Consider the following 20,434-nt stretch of genomic DNA (forward strand, 5'->3'; position numbering starts at 1 on the left):
GCAGGCTGCCTGGGCTTAAAGCCTGGCTGATATGAAAATGCCTGGCACTCAGTGACGCTCAGTCAGTCATGGCTATTTGTGATTGTTCACTTTGCCTGGAAATCTTTTTCTGGTCAGAGCCTCGCTGTTTCCTTCAGCACAGCTTGACACGTGGCTATGGAATCCCTTGGCAGCCTACGCGTCCTGGCCAGGGAAAACCGACCATGGCCCTCAAAGTACGGCCCCACCACCCAGAGCAGAGCGGAACTGGGCAGGCTCCCTGTCTCAAGGCACAGAGAAGGCCCCAGGGTGGCCACACTCCCAGACTGGCCGATGGCAAGTCCACACCTGTCACTGTTATTTCAGAGGCTTTTTTGCATAGCAGTTGCTGAGTCCTACTTCTGCACCCCAGTTGTGGGAGCATAAAGTGATGGGGTGCAAGTGGCAGCCTCCACTGAAGGTCAGTGGGCTGGGCTGGCCTTGGCCAGGCACCAGCTGAACCAAGAACAAGCTCAGCCATCACCCTCCGTGGCGCAGCCAGCATTACACTTTGTCCCAGTTTCTGCTTGTCTACTAGGAGCCCGCTCTGCTGGGCTTCAGCCAATGGAACTGGAGCCCCCTGTTCCCCAGACACCCTGTGTGTGCTCCAGCCTGTCCCCACTGCCCAGGCTGATCCCTTTACCTGGCACCCTCTTCCCTCTGGTGGGGCCCCGAGCTTGCCTCTAGATTTCTCTGGGGGTCTCAGGGATCAGCAATTTCAAGAGGCGTCCAGGGCACAGGGGCACAGACCACAGTGTAGGGCCATCCCTGTTGGCCTCTCCTCCCTGCACCACATGCCTCCACTTGGCCTGATTGTCAGTTTCTGGGCTGAAAAGCCCTGGTGGGCTGGGGCTGCTGTCAGGCCCACCTGTCTTCCCTTGTACCAGCTCACACGGTGCCTGGCATGCTGTAGGTGCTCGGTCACTTCCTGCTGAATATAATTGGCCGAGTTGACTGTGCTCATAACTGCTGAGACAGTAGCATTGTCAAGGGACAGTGGTGACTACTTGAGATCCTGGAGCATAGGAGCTGGATCCTGTCCCCTGTGTCCCCAGGGCCTGGCACTTAGTGGGGTATCAGTGAGCAAGTGACTAATGGGGAGAGTGGGGAGTTTGTATGAGGTGAAGAACTGGTAAAGCCATTCTCTGAAGAGGCCACGGTCCTCATTTTCCCTGTTCGGAAGGCTGGGTTTAAGCTGACGTCAGGAGACCCAAAGGGCACTGCAAGGAGTTCTGTGGAGGGACAACAGGAGCAGCCAGGGCGAGCCCAGCAGTCAGGTCGTGGGTGAGAGCCTTGCTCCTGCGCTGCCCAGCAGAGCCATCTCGCATGTTACTTGCCCTTCTTTGGGCCTTAGTTTCCTTTCTGTAAGAGGCAGACTGAGTGCTTGGCAGAGGGCCTTGCGTGTTCAGTGCAGATTACGTGGCTGCTACTGTTAACAGTAATGAAGACGGTCACATCCCCTCGATCACTGACTCCTTGCTTGTTACCTTTCTACAGAAAAAGCACCAGAGGCTTAAGCGTCAGAAAGAGGCTGATGAGGAGGAGCTGGAGATGCCTCCTAAGTACCAAGGTAAGGCTTCCGTTTTTCTCTTATGGGACACACTGATCCCTGTCACTTGCATTAAGTAGGGGAGTTTGCAGGGAGGGACAGCAGAGCCAGGAGGCTGGACAGCCTGGTTGCATTCAGTTGGCACCAACAAAGATTGACTGATAGGACGCCTAAGTAAGACTGGACTGGAGGCAAAAGGGGCCTGGGGGTGAGGAAGAGCCTGGCGTTAGGAGATCTCTGCATGAAACCCCTGAGCCCCAGCTTCTCCCCACCCCACAGGCCTTCCATGAGGCTTGCAGCCCACCCCTTCTCCCAGGAGCTGTTTGCCTCTTGTCCACCCTAAGAGCTGCAGCCCTGAGTCGGGCTGGGTTTGGAGAAGCCACCTGGTGGGTGTTGAGGATGGAAGTTGCAGCAGAGCCCTTGCTTTGCATTTGGAGGGCTGGGGGCTCCTGTGGAAGTCTCTGATTCCAGTATCGGGTATGTCCTCAGAACCCCAGAGCATCCTAACCCAATTAGAGAACTTCATGGCTCTTCCTCCTGTGTCCCCTACGAGCCAGGACCCAGCTCACGTGCTCTGCTCTGAGCTGGTATGGCATAAAAGCAGTAGTGCCAGTTGATGTGGTGGGGTCGGGACTGCTAACCCTGCTGCTGCTTAGCTGTGTGAGCTTGGCCTGGTTACACTGCCTCTCTCAGCTTCTAGTTTCTCATCTGTAAAAAAAAAAAAAGGGCAGAAGGGATTCATATTATATTGGTCATCTCAGAGAGTCCTCCTGGATTGGCATTGTAGGATTCCATCCATGAGTGTGTCGGATTGGAGATGACAACTGACCTTGGGCAAGGACTCTGATCTCTCTAGGCCAGTTTTCACAAATGTACAGGGGGATAAATAGCTGCCCTTCTGTCTCACGGTGTTGGTGTGAAGCCCAAATGAGATAAGGGCAGGAAAGCCTAAAATGCCTTGTTTTACAGATGAGGTTAAGAGGCTTGTCCGAGGTTAAGCTATAAGCAGCAGAGCTGGGAGTTGAACCTGGCTGTGTGTCTGAATTCTATCTGACTATAAATCCCATACTCTTTCTTCTAGAACAAATGGAGCAAGTGTAACTTTGGAGAACTTGGGTTATTTTCTGTTAGTAGAGAATGTGTGTCCCCAGGGGTCTCTGGTAGGCCTCTGAGGATTCTGGGTCAGTCTGACGAGCCCATGGTCTGTCATACCACTGACAGTCCCTCCTCGAGGAAGGTCATTGTCCTGCTTGGTAGGGGACAGAACCAAGTTGCTGACCTTTTTTCATCTGCTTCTGGGCAGCTCTTTGAGAGAAGGTGCCCGTGGCCTTCCTCCAGGAGGAATCTGCCCTGACTCTGCCTGGCTCATGGTCTCTGTTCTCCCTTCAGCCGGAGGCACTGGCATCCATCGCCCTGTGGCCAAGAAGGCTACGCCTGGTGCTGAATACAAGGCCAAGGTAAGAGCTGCATGTGGGGGGGCTGGGGTCTCCTGGCACCAGACAGGTGCCAGGGAGGGGCAAGGAGGAGCAGGGCAGCTGTGCCCATTGTTGTCCTGGAGCCAGACTGAGGCCAGGGAAGAAGAAGGGGCACACCAAGGTCTTCTTGGTGTCTGCAGTAGGGGACCTTGTTGAATGGCTTTGCAGGGCTACAGGTGCTCTTTGGCACCTCCTAAGGCAGAGAGTGAAGGGCGTGTCTGGTCAGGGGCAAGGGTGGAAGGGGGACCCTCACACTCCTAGCTGACTCTGTTTCTCCGGATGAGCAGAAGGCAAAGGGTGACGTGAAGAAGAAAGGTCGGCTTGATCCGTATGCCTACATCCCCCTCACTAGAACCAAGCTCAATCGCAGGTATGCCGGCGTGCTGGGGCGGGCTGGGCGTGCTGGGGTGGGACAGGGAGCTCAGTACTCCAAAGAAGGAAAGGCCTTATTCTCATGAAACTCAATCCCTTGAGTCTTGCCCAGTTTTTTATTGATTGATTGATTGAGACAGGGTCTCACTCTGTTGCCCAGGCTGGAGTGCAGTGGTGTCATCATAACTGCAAACAACCTCAACCTCCTGGGCTCAAGCAATCCTCTTGCCTCAGCCTCCTGAGTAGCTGGGACTATAGGCGTGTGCCACCACATCAGCTAATTTTCTATTTTTTGTAGAGATGGAGTGTCACTATGATGGCCAGGCTGGTCTTGAACTCCTGGCCTCAAGTGATCCTTCCACTTCTGTCTCCCAAAGGGCTGGGATTATAGGTGTAAGCCACCTTGCCTGGCTTTATTTTTATCTGCTAACATGCACCTACATCTAGTTGGTACCTATCTATGTTATTGACTTGAACTGCTGTTTTAAGCATGCCTTTATGTCATGCAGAAATTTCTAGTATATGCATACTCTACATAGTCATCATTTTTAATAGCTTTATGTAATTTGCTTTTCTAATCCCCTTATTGGTGGAAAATTAGAGTTGTTTCCAACTTTGGCCATTAAATAAAGCTCTTGGCCAGACGCAGTGGCTCATGCCTGTAATCCCAGCACTTTGGGAGGCTGAAGCAGGAGGATCACTTGAGCCCAGGGGTTCGAGGTTGCAGTGAGTCATGATTGTGCCACTGCACTCCATCCAGCCTGGGCACTGTGTCAAGGCACTGTGTCAAGAAAAAAAATATATATATAGGGCTCTTAGGAGAGAGTACAAAGGCCATACTAGGGAAATGGTGTTCTAACCTTCAATCACAAAAAAACTTCTGCTGAACAGAGGTTACCTTTAAATGAAAGAATGGGTAGATAACAGTGAGCTTTGACCTTCTCAGTACACACGTTAGAGGAGGAGGGAAGAGAGGCCCATTTGCAGGGGGGATTGTGCCGGAATGGAGCGGCCTAGTCAGGACATGAGCCATGTGGAAGCTGGCGCTGTGCCTGTTCTGCCCAGTTCACATGCTGCCCACCACTGGCCCCCTCGCCCCGTCCCTTTGGTGCTGGGCGGAACCATCATTTGACATTAGGAGGAGTGGGGTCACCTATTCTCAGCTAGATGTGACCTTTCTGTTCTTTGTCCCTGCAGGAAAAAGGTGAAGCTTCAGGGACAGTTCAAAGGCCTGGTGAAAGCTGCCCAGCGAGGTTCCCAGGTGGGACACAAACTCCGCAGAAAGGATCATCGGCCCTGAGGCCCCAGGGCCCCTTGGCTGCTCTGCAGTCCTGTCCCTTTTCCGCCCCTATGCTGCCTTGACACCAGCTCCAGGTGCTGGGGACTCAGGCAGAGCCTGGACTCAGGATGACTGGTTGGAACCAGAGCTCGCCTCCCAGAGAGGTGCCTCAGATTTTGGAAGCTCCAAATGGGGACCGCCCTTTAGAGGCATCCCTAGTGCCTGGAATTGGGAACGTGGCCTCACTGCCTCTGAGTAGGCCCAATGAGACAGCTTTGCTTTCTGCCCAAAGTGGCCATGAGCAACGGAGCAGATGATCTTCCATTTCCTCCAGCTGCTGGTAGTCACGTGGCACTCTCAACCTGGCTGTGGTCTGGGTGTATGAGATTTACTGTGACCAGGTGTAGAATAAATGTGTCACACTATGCAGTATTTCTAGAAACGCTGTGTTTCATAACTTGCCCCCTCAAGGGGTAAGAACAGTGTCCAGTTGTTGGCATGAGTGGCTTGACCCCTTCCTGGTCAACTGTCAACATCCTGTCCAGGGCATGGCACGATGCTTTGCCCATAGGTCAGGTCTTAGAACTGCCCAGGCACCCACCTGTGTCAGGAGAGCTCCTTGACTTCCCTCTACAATCCCAGTGAGAAAGCACCGTTTAGGGGGTCCGGAGGGGCAGTGGAAACCCTGGGGCTGGTCTCTGAGCTGTGGTTGAGCACCAGGGATGCAGAACAGAAAGAGGAGGCAGCCCTCTGAGAGCTGGTTGGAGCTGCAGCCTAGGCTGCCCTGGGCATGAGTCTCTCCCAGCATCTGTGTGCATTGATTCAGTGAAGTGTGTGCTGAGCCCTTCCCTGTGCCCACACAGCCTGCTTCATCCATCTCCCTGTTTCCCCACATTCTCTCTTTCCCAGACAGGGGGATCCAGATGTGGCACAATACAATTCCCACTGGTCCAGCCTTGTTGGTCTGGAACAGAGAAGGAAATGGTGCAGGTCTCTCGTGTTCCTGAAGTCACTTGTCCTATCAGCCCAGGGTCCCTCTTTTTTTTTTTTTTTCCTTAGACAGGGTCTCACTCTATCACCCGGGGTAGAGTGCAGTGGCATCATCATAGTTCACTGCAGCCTCAAACTCCTGGGCTCAAGCTATCCTCCTGCCTCAGCTTCTCAAGTAGCTGGGACTACAGGGATGTGCCACCTTGCCCGGCTAATTTTTCTATTTTTTTTTTTTAGTAGAGGTGGGGTCTCGCTCTTGCTCAGGCTGCCAGGGTACCTCTTGTGTGTGCTTTCCCAGCAGGCAGCCGGAAGGAAAAAACCCCAGGGCTGTTCCCCACACCCCAACATGAATATGCTTTGTCCTCTGGTACTTGATTGATATGTTTTTCCCATCTCAGAATCTCCCCATGTGAGATAAGAACACACACACATTCCTCAAGAGTTTCCATTCCAGTTTACTTTCTTTTTCTCCTCTCCCTCCTTCCATTCCAGCTGAATGCCCTTGGCTCTGATAATGCTCTCAGGAGGCCCTGTACACCTGGCAGCCTGTCCCAAAATACTATTCTACTCATTCTCTGAGGGGATCCAAGTCTTAACTAGATTCAGTGCCCCCCAAATTAGGCCATTTCCTCCTGATGGATGATTTTGGGCTACCACACTTGGCCCAGAGGTGGCACTGTTTACATGTCTTGTTCACAGAAATCTGGAATTGGAGAACAAGCAAGAAAGGTGGTCAAAAGAAGTGGCTAGTAGAGATTGCAAGGAGGATCTAACCACGACCCCCATTTCTACACTTCCGGACACAAGGTGGGCCAGATTAAACCAATCCCAGTCCTTTTCCATTTCCTTTCTCAGGAAATATAACAACATGTACGAGGGAGCTTCATGTAGAGAGATACCAGTATGAGCCAATTGCCCAGTATTGGTGTCTTAAAAGTTCAAAGCCAACCTGCTTATTATGGCATGTTTTCCAAGGAGCTTTGTTTTCTTTTAAAAATGAGAGGAGCAGGTGACCTAGAAAGGTTGGTGTTAGTGATGTGCTGAATGCCATATTTTTTTGGAAATAGACTTTAAATGCAAATGATCTTGATGTAGAGGCAAGAATGAATCTTCTGCCCCAGAAACTTCAGGTGCTTAAAACATCTGTTATGAAAGCCAATGCTGCTTTGATTTCAACAGTGGGGGTGAAGGGGAATCTTAGGAGTGTTTGTCAACACCAGATTCATTCAATTTCAGGACAAATAGAAAAGTTGAGAGCTTCTACCAAGATCCATATTTACTATTTTAATTTCCTTATGCTTTTGGCAATGTCAGAACTTGAGACTTTTCCAGGCTTTCTTTTCTGGGGTCCATCCTCTACTCATTCTGCGAAATGGACGACAGATCATACCCCACCTGACTGTACCAAAACCACAGCCTTTCTATTGGCCAAGGGAGTGGCCAAGCATCGGGGATTTGCAAAGGCAGTTTAATCGTGTCCCCACCATGGCCCTTGTGGACACGAGTGAGTCAGATTGAACCAACCCTGGCCCTTCACTATTTCCCTTCTTGTGACTGGCAGCAGGCTTGGTGGTGACTGTCCTGGCAGTTCGTTCCCAGCAGAGGCCATCTCATTAGGTCTACAGTCTTCCTTGCAGCCAGATCAGTCCCAGTCCTGGGAAGAGTGTTTTTTCTGTACTGTTTGCAGCATGTAAGAAAATTGCTAGGCCGGGTGCGGTGGTTCACCATCTCATTAGGTCTACAGTCTTCCTTGCAGCCAGATCAGTCCCAGTCCTGGGAAGGGTGTTTTTTCTGTACTGTTTGCAGCATGTAAGAAAATTGCTAGGCCGGGCGCGGTGGCTCACGCCTGTAATCCTAGCACTTTGGGAGGCCGAGGCGGGTGGATCGCTTGAGCTCAGGAGTTGGAGACCAGCCTGAGCAAGAGCGAGACCCCATCTCTACTAAAAAAAATAGAGAAATTATATGGACAACTAAAATATATATAGAAAAAATTAGCTGGGCATGGTGGTGCATGCCTATAGTCTCAACTACTCCGGAGGCTGAGGCAGAAGGATTGCTTAAGCCCGAGTTTGAGGTTGCTGTGAGCTAGGCTGACACCACTGCACTCTAGCCCAGACAACAAAGCGAGACTCTATCTCAAAAAAAAAAAAAGAAAGAAAATTGCTTATGACGTTCAGGTAACCTCTGCCTTCAGTCCTCAGAGTCCTTTCCCCGTTCTTTTTCTTGGTTGCTTCTTAAAAGGGTGATTTAAAAAATTAAAACAATATATTTTACTATAAAAGTAATAAAGATTCACAGAACATTTGGTAAAAACAGAAAAGTAAAAACAGAGGCTAGATGCCTTCCACCACTTAACCCTACTGTATTTCATGGATTTTTTTTTTTTCTATATGCAGGACTATTTTTTTTTGTAATACAAAAATGTAGTTTTAAATACAAGTTTATATTCCAAATTTGCACTTGACTATAACAAGGTTTTTACCCTACTGATGTAAGCACTTCATAAACATTGTTTTCAATGGCCCAACTTAAAATATCTGCCCACTGGACGTAGTTCAGTTTATTTATGAGATCTTTGAGTCCATAAGTGTGTTGTTCTTTGCTGTACGCAGGAATTTAATGCCATCACTAGAGGCTAGATTATGCGCAAAGCAATATTTAGAAAATGGTGTGACTACTCTTTGTTCTATTTTTGATGTACATTATATGAATAGACAGATGACTGTACTCCAGAAAATAACCCTGATTTGGGACAATATAAGCTGGTTTGCCATTTCCTGAAATTATGCTTAATGTAGCTACTGTCATTAGAAACACTTACCAGGCTGTTAGAGGCCGGCTGAGTCATGTGAGGCCAGGGCTGCAGTGGCAGGTTTCCTCCTCCCATTCTAAGTCCCCTTGATTGGTCATGGAAATGCCCAGAATGGGAATTTGAAGCTGTGGTTCCTCATCAGTAAATGAATAAGAATGTGGATGGGTTGGGCACAGTGGCTCATGCCTATAATCCCAGCACTTTGGGAGGCCAAGGCAGGGAGGACTGTTTGAGGCCAGGAAGTTTGAGATCAGCCTGGGCAATATAGTGAGACCCCATCTCTATATAAATCAATAAAATTTTTTTAAAATGTGGGTGGAGGCTGTGGTGGCTCAGTGCCACATACTCATTCCAAGGCTGGGGTCTGGAGATGAGCTTTGCAAGTCTAAAAGCAGTATTGATGATATTTAGAGAGAAAAACAGACACATAAGAGGCCCGGTGAAAACTTACAATTTATTAATGTATGATGAAAAATATAACTGCCCAAGATACTCGTGGTGACTGCTTAGTACATTATCTTGGATGGGAAGTCAAAATCTGTGGTTTTAATGAGCATAAAACAGAGCAAAAGGAATCATGTGAATGACATATTAGTGATGTCATTGGGGTGGGACAGTTTTATCTCTGTGGTGATATACCTGCCAACTGGGGCCTATTCTCCTAGCAGCCTTTATTCTGGTTAGTGCTACAAAACGGAACAGACACTTCCTCTCTGGTGTCTTCTAGATTCTTTTCAGCCACTTTCCTGCTGTTAAGAAGCTTTTCTGAGATTTAATTAGGCCCCTACTTCCTTCACATGCGGGAATGCTTGGATTGAATTTCCAAGTCCAGTTCTTCCGGCTTTTACCAGAGAGACACCCTGCTCCCTCTGGGGCCTTGTACAGATAACTAATCCTATCTGTCATTTGTGGACTTGAAGGGTTTAACTTCCAGAGGGCAGCCTGATTTCCAAATTCTAAGGCTGTCAGCCTGTAGACCCATAGGTACCAATTACAGAGCTGATAGGTTTAAGTCAGAATTTCAGAGAGGATCTGAGCCACCAGTGACAAGCAGATGGATTTGTGAATGACGCCAGGAATAGCCTGTGCAGACCTCATGGCTTCTGTAGGTTCTGCAAGCTCTTGGAAAGGCTCGTCTTTAAGCAGAACTATTGTTTACACGACAGATCTTGGACTTAAGGCCACTGGAGCTGAATTACATACACAGTAGATAACCTGAGACCAACCCTCTGTTGTAAATATGCTCATAAAAATGACAAGGTGCAGTATTACCCCAAGCAGATTTTATACTGCCACGTATATTGATTGATCATTGTGCACTAATACTTATCAAAAAACACCTTCCTTGATCATTCCAGGAGCTAGTTCAACTCCTTGCAAGTCGACGGGGTGCACTTCCAAAGCAAACACTCAACAGTCGGCCAGCATAGCTGACATCTAGTGTTCTGAAGAAAATTCTCCCCTGCCCACATGAGGACTATCACATAGGTCACATGGGTCCCCTTCCTCAGGACTTCACACAGGAGCCTGGCATCTGTTACATGCACAGTTGGTCACACCTGATCCACACGTGCCAGATTCAAATCTCCTGCGCAGTACCGTGGCAATTACAACTGCAGCTCGTACACACTCTCCAGTTTACCAAACACATCCACACCCACCATCTCTTTTGATCCCTGTGACGGTCACATTATGATTATGGTTGTCATTATCATCATTCTCACTTTGCAGCTGAGAACCCAAAGGATGTGTGGTTTGGCCAGAGTTCATGCAGGTGGCATAGGTAGCACCCAGGCTTCCGGAGTTCTAGCCCATGCTGCTGTAACCTGCTTAATTTAATCCTGGAGAGAAAACAGTGTTGCAGAGAGGCTTGGTTGTGAATTTCCAAATGCCAAATAGGAGGTTGGGACACCAGTGTCTATTCTTCCCAATCATTACCTCAAAGCCCTACATCTCCCCAATGAAAACTAATTACAGAACAGATCTCTTTGCACTAGGTGAGAGGAGGGTGGAGAGCTGTGCCAGGGTGACTTTTTTTTTTTTTTTTTTTGAGATGGGGTCTCGCTCTGTCACCCAGGCTGGAGTGCAGTGGTGTGATCATATCTCACTGCAACCTTGAACTCCTGGCCTCAAGCTATCCTCCTGCCTCAGGCTCTTGAGCAGCTGGGACTATAGGCACATGTCACTCTGCCCAGCTAACTTGTACATTTTTTGTGGAGACTTGGTCTCACTATGTTGCCCAAACTGGTCTTGAATTCCTGGGCTCAAGTGATCCTTCTGCCTTGGCCTCCCAAAGTGCTGGGATTATAAGCGTGAGCCACCTCACCCGGCCTCAGGGTGACATCTTAACATGAAGGGCAGGGCAGGGCAGGGCTGGGCACTCCTTGCTCATACCCTTCAAGAAGGGGGATGAAGTTGGCCTGCAAGTCTTTCTTTCCATCATTTTCTCCCACATGTCTTCCTCTCTCTCCCTCTCTCCCTCTCTCCCTCTCTCTCTCTCTCTCTCTCTCTCTCTCTCTCTCACACACACACACACACACAAGCACTTTCATTGTGCATTTATTCTGAGAAAAGGAATTCCTTCCAAAAAAGCATTTGTGAGGCATGGGAGATACAGTAGAACAATGCAGACAGGATCCTTGCCTTCACAAAGTTTATGAGGAGGAGATATCAAATAAATTTTAAAAATAGAACGTATGATTGGAATAGTGCTATGAGGGGAACTGATCTGGAGGGAGTGAATGTCATTTAGCTAAGTCCTGAAGGATGACTAGGCTTTCGGGAGCAACAACTGAGGCTCCACAATTTGCAGGTACCAAGCCTAAGGGCAGCAGTCCGGTTGGAAGGTGGACTTGGACTGAAGCTCTGTTTATACACCAAGCTCCCTGTTTTTACTTAGATTGTGTGTGTGTGTATGTGTGTGTGTGTGTGTGTGTGTGCGTGCGCACGCATGCTAGATATGGGAGCAATGCTGCTAAAGTTACTCCATTCTTGGGGCATGCTGCTGTAGGCAAAGAAGGGGAGAGAGAATGTTCCAGACTAAGGAATAGCATGTGCAGAGGCCCTGGAGTGGAATAGAGTTTGGCCTTGTCAAAGAACTCACAGGAGGCCAAGGCTGCCCAACCAGGGGGCCATGGGGAGAATGGAGACAGCTGGGGCTGGGGAGGCTGGTGGTGGTGGTTCTCACAGGGCCTTGAATCATCCTAAGTCAAACAAGGGGTGGTGCGCACCCCAGACTGACCTGATCCAATTTACTTTTTTTCCCCTTTTCTTTAAGATCACTGGCTGTTGTGCAGAGGATGGATTAGAACAGGGCAGGAGGAAATGAGGAGACTTGCTAGGAAGCTGCTGTTATAAACCCGACAAGAGGAGTGGTGCATCAGGCTGGGGTAGGAGCGATGCCGGAGGTGGAGATGACAAGAAGTGGCTGCAAGTGGTATGAAAACTGCAGCCTGAAGTTCAGTTTTGTTAGTGGAGGGATCTTCATCTTCTGTAGAGGGAAGACCAGCCTCTTACTAACTGGACCGCCAAGGCTGGACACCATTCAGTCAACACATTTTATTGTTGTCTCCTATGTGCCAGGCCCTGTCCTAGGCTCTGAACAAAATGAGTCTTCATGGGGGGGAAACAAAGAAAATAAACACATAATTTTAGCACGTTAGATGGTGATAAGTGCTAAAGACACATATAAGGCAGAAAAGGGGATGGGGTGCTGGATGAAAGAGAGGGAAGGTTTCAAGTTTAAATTGGGTGACCAAGAGAAGGTAGCTAAAGACATGAAAGAGGTGAGCCATTGAGCCTTTAGATAACTCCTTGGATGGAGGAAGCAGCAAGTGCAAAGGCCCTGAGGTGGGCATGTGCTTGGGGTGTTCAAGGAAAGGCAGCTGGAGCTGAGAGAGTGAGGTGTGTGGTAGGAGATGAGATCAGGATGTGAACAGGGCCAGATGGTATAGTAGCCACATTAATTTTTAAAAATATTTAACTAAATATATGCAAAATATTACCATTTGAACATGTAATAATGTAAAATATTATGAATATAATGTCTTACATTTTGTTGTTCATGCTAAGGCTGTGAAATCCACTGTGTATTTAACAACTTAACAGCACATCTCATTCTGGACTAGCTACATTTCACGTGCTCGGTAGCCCTGCGTGCTGGAGACGACCAAATTGACGTCACAGCTCTAGAGCTTTCCTTTATGGAACCAATAAATTCTCTTAGAACAATTTTTAGCAGCCTCATTGATCTATAATATGTATGTCATAAAATTTACATATTCTAAGTGTATAATTTATGATTTTTAGTAAAGTTAGGGATTGTGCAACCATCACCAACCTCCCTTTTTTTTTTTTTTTTTTTTGAGACAGAGTCTCGCTTTGTTACCCGGGATAGAGTGAGTGCCGTGATGTCAGCCTAGCTCACAGCAACCTCAAACTCCTGGGCTTAAGCGATCCTACTGCCTCAGCCTCCCGAGTAGCTGGGACTACAGGCATGTGCAGCTAATTTTTTCTATATATATTTTTAGTTGTCCAGATAATTTTTATGTCTATTTTTAGTAGAGACGGGGTCTCGCTCAGGCTGGTCTTGAACTCCTGACCTCGAGCGATCCACCCGCCTCGGCCTCCCAGAGTGCTAGGATTACAGGCGTGAGCCACCTCACCCAGCCAACCTCCCGTTTTAAAACATTGTCCTCACCCCAAAGAGTTACCTCACGTCTGTTTCTTGTTACTCTCTACTCCCGCCCCCAGCCGCAGAAAAACCCTGGTTTGCTTTCTATCTCCATAAATTTGCCTTTTCTAGATATATTAACAGAATCACATAATGTGTGGTCTTTTGCGGGTGGCTTCTTTCACTCAGCATAGTGTTGTTGAGGTTCATCCATGTTGTAGCATGTATGAGTAGTACATTTTTTAATTTTTAATTTAATTTGATTTTTTTATCTCCATCATCAGCAGCAAAGTAGTTCATTTTTCTAATTGCTGGGAAGTATGCCATTGTATGGATACACACACATCGTGTTTATCCGTTCACCAGGTGATGGACATTTGGACTGTTTCCAGTTTTGAACTATGACTAATGCTGTTCTGAACATTCATGTGCAAATCTTTGTATATGTATGTCTCCATTCCTCTAGGGCCCTAGGAGTAGAATTACTGGGTCATATGGTACGTTTATGTTTACTTAACCTTTTAAGAAACTGCTAAACTGTTTTTCAAAGCAGCTCGTCATTTTACATTCCCACCAGCAGTGTGTGAAGATTCCTATTTCTCCATATCCTTGTCAACAGTTGGTATTGTCTTTTTTGACAGCCTTCTAGTGGGCATGCATTGGAATCTCATTGTGATTGAATTTGCATTTCCCTAATGACAGTGATATTGAGCATCTTTTTGTGTACTTATTAGTACATAGGTAAGAATGAACTTACTGTCCTCAAGTCTGCATTTCCAAATGGGCAGGTAGGTGGGTGGGGTTTATATTTTCCCAGATCAGCACTGTCTCCAAGGAGACCTGTGGAGTCTAGCTGCAGGAATCTGAAATGGGAAAGGGAAGGCCTCAAGTGTGCTTGCACCGTGGCATCTGCAGATGTGTGGAGTCACCTGCATCTTCCTTCCACCAAGAAACCAAAGTACTCAAGGAGGGACACTCAGAATAGCCTAACTGAAGAGACTTGGCCTCTCTAGGAGAAATGTGCTAAGATTCTGTGAAATCAAGGGCCTGTGAGACCTGGGAAACAAAATGTGGACACTGCCTGGAATGAAGGCCAACAGCCACTCAACTGGGCTGTGACTTGTCAGAAGGAAGGCGTTGGGCTGTATCTGATCAGAGCCTGCTGTGTTACTAACAGTCCTAATCTGGCGTCTGGCCTCTATGTTCATTTCTTTGGGGTTTTCCTCTTCTGGGTCAGTCTCCTAGAGCCTACTGCTCTTCTTCAAATGCAACTCAGGTCTCTTTGCCCACCTGTGCTTATGACCTGGCCCTGTGTTTGCCAGTGCAACTCACCCCTCACCCTACCTGCCACATACCTGCTTCTTTTCCCTCCCCCTGACAGTATGTGCCGGCCATATTGAACTTTTTTTTTTTTTTTTTTTTTGAGACAGTCTCACTCTGTTGCCCTGGCTAGAGTGCAGTGGTGCAATCTAGCTCATTACAACCTCCAACTCCTGGGCTCAAGCGATCCTCCTGCCTTGGCCTTCCTAGTAGCTGGGACTACAGGTGCACACCACCACACCCAGCTAATTTTTCTGTTTTTTGTAGAGACAGGGTTCTCTCTCTTGCTCAGGCTGGTCTCGAACTCCTAACCTCAAGCAATCCTCCTGCCTCAGGCCCCAGAGTGCTAGGACTACAGATATGAGCCACCATGCCCAGCCCATATTGAACTTTTTCAAGGTGCTTGGGTGTGCTGTTTTCTCCCCACCTCTGTTTTCCTCGCTAACTTTTACCCGTCTGTATTAGGGTGATGCTAGATGCTATAACAAATCTTAAAATTTTAGCACCTAACACACTAAGTTGTTTTCAGATTCTGTTAACAATCTATACAGCTGTTTCTGGTTGTTTGGTGGTGGAGGTGGTAGCAGTGGTGGTGTGGGGTTGCTCTCCTCCACACATGGCTCCCAAGGTTGCCCTGGGTATTGACACGCCGTTGGCACAATGGGAAAGTGCACTGGCTGGTCATTTCAGGGAGGCTTTTATGGGTCAGCACGCATCGTGTCCGCTCACACTGCACTGGCTAGAACTCAGTCACTTAGCCACATTTAACTGCAAGGGAGTCTGGGAAACATGTCCTAGCTGTGCTCCCAAGGGAGGAGAGAAAGGGTTTTTGAGGATGCTCTTTGCCACACTGAAGTTGAGGTGTCAGCCCAGGTCACTTTCTCTAGAGGTATTTCCTAACTCATTAGGTCTGGGTTGAGTTGCCTCCTCTTGGTTGAATAACCACATTTGGTACCTGGTCCTTTTATAAGCTATGTTTAAGGTGGGCTACAATAATTATTTCTGCGTTAGATTGTCTACTAGTTTTATTGCTGCTGTAACAAATGCCCAAAAACTTAGTGGCTTAAAAGAACAGGAATTACTATCTTACAATTCTGGTGGCCAGACACCTGAACTGGGTTTCACTGGATTAAAATCAAGGTGTCAGCAGAGGGGCAGGGAGCAGTGGCTCACGCCTGTAACCCTAGCATTGTGGGAGGCTGAGGCCAGAGGATGGCTTGAGCCTGGGAGTTTGAGGCTGTAGTGAGCTGTGATGACGACACTGCGCTCTAGCTTGGGTGACAGTGAGACCCTGTATCAAGAAAAAAGGAAAAACAGTGTCAGCAGAGCTGCGTTCCTTTCCCGAGGCTCTAGGGAAGGGTCTGTTTCCCTGCCTTTTCCAGCTTCTAGAGGCTGCCTGCATTTCTTGGCTCATGGCCCCCTTTTATCTTCAAAACCAGCTATTGTGTCAACGCAACCTCTGCTTCCGTCATCCTAGCTCCTCCTCTGACGCTGACCCTTCTGCCTCCCTCGAGTAGGGACCTTTCACCTACATCCTCCAAGATAATCTCCCCATCTCAAGATCCTTAACTTAATCACATCTGCAAAGTCTCTTTTGCCGAGTTAGGCTACATATTCACCTGTTCCAGGCTGCACAGGGGTGGGGGACCTGTGGCCTCATGACCACATGTAGCCCTCCAGATCCCCAAGTGCAGCCCCTCGACCGACTCCAAACTTCACAGAAAAATCCCTTTATGAAAAGCATTTGTTCTGTGAAATTTGGATTCAGTCAAAAGGCTGCACTCAAGGATCTCTGCAGAAGGCCACATGTGGCCCCAGGGCCGCAGGATTCCCAGCCCTGGGCCGTGTGGCCATCTTTGGAGGGCTCCTTTTGGCTCACCGGAGACTGTTAAGCTCCATTGTTTGTTGCTGTGGCTTCAGAAGCTGGTAGTGTCCGGGATAGTGTAGCTGCTCTTTAATGTGGATGGATGATGGAGTGGGTGGGGTTAGGACCGCCCAAACCGAGTCCCAGGCCATGCCAACCTGCCAAGATGTCTCTCTCCCCACGAGGCCTGGTCTGGCATGCTGTCAGTAGCCCACTCGTTCCTCGCTCTACTTCCCCAGATGACGGGATTTATAGAGGGTTTATAGGGCATATGTTGGTTTTGGTCCTTCATGTTCCAAGTCAAGTTTTTAAAAATCAGTTTTACTGAGGTGTATTTACATAGAATTAACTCATTGTATTCATTGTGTTTTGACAGAGGTATACACCAGTGCAACTGCCACCATAACTAATATATGGCGTGTGTTTATAGTTTGCTTTGTTTGGTTGTTTTGGTGTGCAGCCCTGAGTGGTAAGACCTGTATGGAGGGTGTAGTCGTCACACAATCAGCACCCTGAACAGTCACCTTAGCTCCCAAGTTCCCCACGTGCTCCCCTTTGTTTCACTGCCTCCCTGCCCTGAACCCTTGGTGACCACTGGTCTGTTACCTGAACCTATAGTTTTGTTCAAGGCAAATTTTAATCATGATTACTTAGTAATTTTCTTAAAAACAATCCCTTTCTCTGTATGCTTCGTATTGTATTCCACAACCTACATCCTTAGCACAGAGGAGAGAGCAGGTGACCCGGAGAGACCTCTGGGAGGGGAAGGCTTACTGAAGATCTTCCCCAGGGCCACCGTGGTCCCTGGCCGCCTCGGGACCAGCACTCACTTACTTCTGTGCTGAGGGAAGACAACGACTCAGTTCACCTCGGCCAGAGAAAAATGTGTAACTAGAGAGGGAATCAGGCGATCTGGCACTTTCAGTGTGTTATTTTCAATGTGATCTCAATGCTGAAAAAGTTCAGACCAGCATTGGAAATATGGTGGAGATGTGATTATCTGATATCAGCAAGTAGATGGCAGTTCCAATGACAAGGAAAGAAAGAGTGGATCAAATACCACATACAGCATAGAATTTTTTTTTATTGAGGTGAAATTCACATAACATAAAAATAGCCATTTTAAAGTTTGGCCATTTCAGTGGCATTTAGTACACCCACAATGTTGCATGACCACTACCTCTATCAAGTTCCAAAAATTTTTCATCACCCCAAAAGAAAACCCCTTACCCATTAGCAGTTACCCTCTGCCCCAATCCCACTCTCCAGTTCTAATCAGTTAACAGTCTGTTTCCTATCTCCATGAATTTACCTATTCTCGTTATTTTGTATAATTGGAATCATACAATATGTGACCTTTTGTGTCTGGCTTTGTTCATTTAGCATGTTTTTGAGCATAATGTCATAGCATGTATTGGTGCTTTATGCCTTTTTAGGGCTGAATAATATTTGTTGTATGGGTATACTACAATTTGTTTATCCATTCTTCTGTTGATGAAGAATGTGCCCTTTTAAAAATGTGAACATCCCTAAGAGTATTTCTGCTCCCTGGAGTCTGACACCAACACCACCCTCAGGGGCCACATGATGAGTCTTCCCCTACCTACTATTCTCAAGTAATATAACAATTTTATAAAGAAGGGATCACCCCTCATCTTACAGATTAGGAATCAAAGGCACAAAGGGATAAAGTGGCCCCATCCAGGTGGAATTCCAAGCCTAGTGCTCATCCCAGTTTACCATAGCTAGTGTCTGTGCGTGCAGGTAACTGAAAACAAGGTCCACATGGAAAGCAAACTCCTCAGGGATTTCAATGCAGTCTGAATGAATGCAGAAAACCCTTGGATTCCATGTTCTTCCACGGGCGATTCTGAATGCTCTCTGTGAGTGTCTCTTTGCAGGCAGGCAGCCAGTGTGCTGGGCACACAAGCTCCCATCACTTCCCTTTTTGATACCCTCTCATTACTTTTAATTGCCTCTGAGCCTCTCTAGCATCTTCTATTTTGCTTCCTAATCCAGGGCACTTCTCTGCCTCCCACTGGTCCAGCACAACACTTCCCTCTCTCAGAGCTCTCCGGAGAAGTGCCCCCAGAAAATGGAGCTGGTCTTCTGTAATGAATTCATCTCTATAATGAACAGTATAATATCCAAGTCCCACCATATTTACATAGCAATCTCTGCACAAAAGCAACATTACAAAGGGAACATTTTTTTTTTTTTTAAAGAATGTCATCTCAAAGCTCCATATCCTATAGTACTAAGAACACTATTGGAATTACCCTGACAGGAAGACAAAAACAACTTCCAAGGATGCTGGGTTAGAGACAATAGCTAAACCAGATCCATTAATGTTTAAAGTCAATGGAGCATAAAACTGCTTTTTTCTACTTACAGCCAGGCATCATCTTACAGAGAGGAGAAAAAAATTACCATTTTAACTCTACTGAAATCCATAAACCCTCCCCTATTTCATTCCCCTTGAAATTCTCCAGTAAGTACCATCGGAATGAAAATGAGAATCAGTCTCTCCGGGGGCAATGGCTTCCCATCCTCATCAGTAAAGTGTGTGAAGAGCCCTCCACGGAGATGCAGGAGGGAGGCTGCCTGTTGGGAAAGGATCCATCACCCAAAGTGGCAGAACTAGTTGTAGTGACACACCTTGGGACTTGGGAGCCTCCCAGGTCAGGGTAGACATGAAGCCGAATTCTCGACCCCGGCAAGTGCAAGGAAGTAATGCCTTCAGGTTACGTTTCACTGAGTGGTCAGCATGGGGGAACATTTATCATTAATATATTAGATGTTTCCTGAGAGGGGAATTGTTGGACTTGAGCCAGGCCTCGGTTAGTAAACCGCTGGACCTAATCCCACATTACATTTGTGTAATGCCTGACAAAGCCCGTTCCCATTATCTCATTTGATCCTGAAAACAATCCTCAAAGGGAGACAGGGCAGGGATTATTTTTTCCATTTACAAGTGAAAACACTTGTAAACTGATTTGCCAGGAGTCCCACACCCAGGATGTGGCTGGAATGAGACGTGAATCTAGGTCTTTGTACAACCTGTTCAGGGTTCTTTGGATGCCACACAACGCACTGGATCAAAATATTCCCAGCCCCACCCACTCCTCACAACTACCAATTTAACCAGCAACTGGGAGCTCACCAGACAGAGCGTGTGTTTGTACTGCCCACACACCTCTGTCCTGGTGAAGAAATACAGCCTTGGCTGGCAAGCTCTCTGGGAAAAAAATTAATTTCATATCATCATCTCTTTGCACCGAAGACCAAAATTAATCCCAGATGGATTTGGAAAAAAAAAATCAAGGCATTAGAAAAATCTCAAGAAAATAGAATTGAATATTTAATGACTTTCTGGAGGCAAGGAGACTCTAAATTTAGCAACGTGTTAGAAGTCTCCAAGGGATTTTATTAATTTGACTACATGAAAATTTGTTTTACTGGGGAAAAAATGACTGTACTTAGCCAACAAAAAACCTGACTAAATATTTGAAGCAAAATATACAGAAAAGGGTTAACGCTTTAGTATGTAAAGGAGTCATGCAAATACATAAAAACTCCACAGGAAAAACTCATTAGGGGATAGATACTGCACAAAAAAGGAAGTATAGCTGGTTGACAAACATTTAAGAAACTGCTCTACCTAACTAAAATCAAAGATATGCAAACTGAAAGGAGATAACAACTTCACCTATGAAATAAGAAAAATTTTAATTTTAATACTCAAATACTCATGAAAATGTAACAAATAATGGATGTTCACATATAAATTATAAGAGAGTGTATTCATCTAACTCTTGGAAAGTGATTTTGCATACATTTATCAGAAACCTTAAAATATCCATATCCTTCGATCTAAAATGGCACTCCCAGGAATATGCTGGAAGGAATCATCAATGTGTTAAAGTTTTACACACTAAACTGTTAGTCACCCACTTATTTACAACGGTGAAATTAAGCAAACGTTAAAGGAATTAATAATTTACCGAACAGGCACTTGATGTCATCATTAAACATGTGATCATTAAGATGTCTTCAAACTGCATGCAGTAACACGAGAAACGG

General features: G+C 47.0%; 1 protein-coding gene across 2 annotated transcripts in view; it reads left to right on the forward strand.

The window, feature by feature from the left end:
• Window positions 1-5,125, forward strand: part of RRP12 (ribosomal RNA processing 12 homolog) — a 33,304-nt gene extending 28,179 nt beyond the window's left edge. The window contains exons 31-34 of one of the 2 annotated variants that reach the window (XM_045568730.1): window positions 1,516-1,588; window positions 2,957-3,024; window positions 3,330-3,412; window positions 4,612-5,125. In XM_045568730.1, coding sequence (XP_045424686.1) covers window positions 1,516-1,588; window positions 2,957-3,024; window positions 3,330-3,412; window positions 4,612-4,714 — 327 coding nt within the window. In that variant the 3' untranslated portion in view covers window positions 4,715-5,125. Of the gene's footprint in view, window positions 1-1,515; window positions 1,589-2,956; window positions 3,025-3,329; window positions 3,413-4,611 lie in introns of those variants that run through there. The other variant, XR_006739283.1, reaches the window with a different exon arrangement.
• The last annotated feature ends 15,309 nt before the right edge of the window (window positions 5,126-20,434 follow it).

The sequence above is a fragment of the Lemur catta genome, chromosome 14, assembly GCF_020740605.2.
Source record: "Lemur catta isolate mLemCat1 chromosome 14, mLemCat1.pri, whole genome shotgun sequence".
In the NCBI taxonomy this organism is placed as follows: Eukaryota; Metazoa; Chordata; class Mammalia; order Primates; family Lemuridae; genus Lemur; species Lemur catta.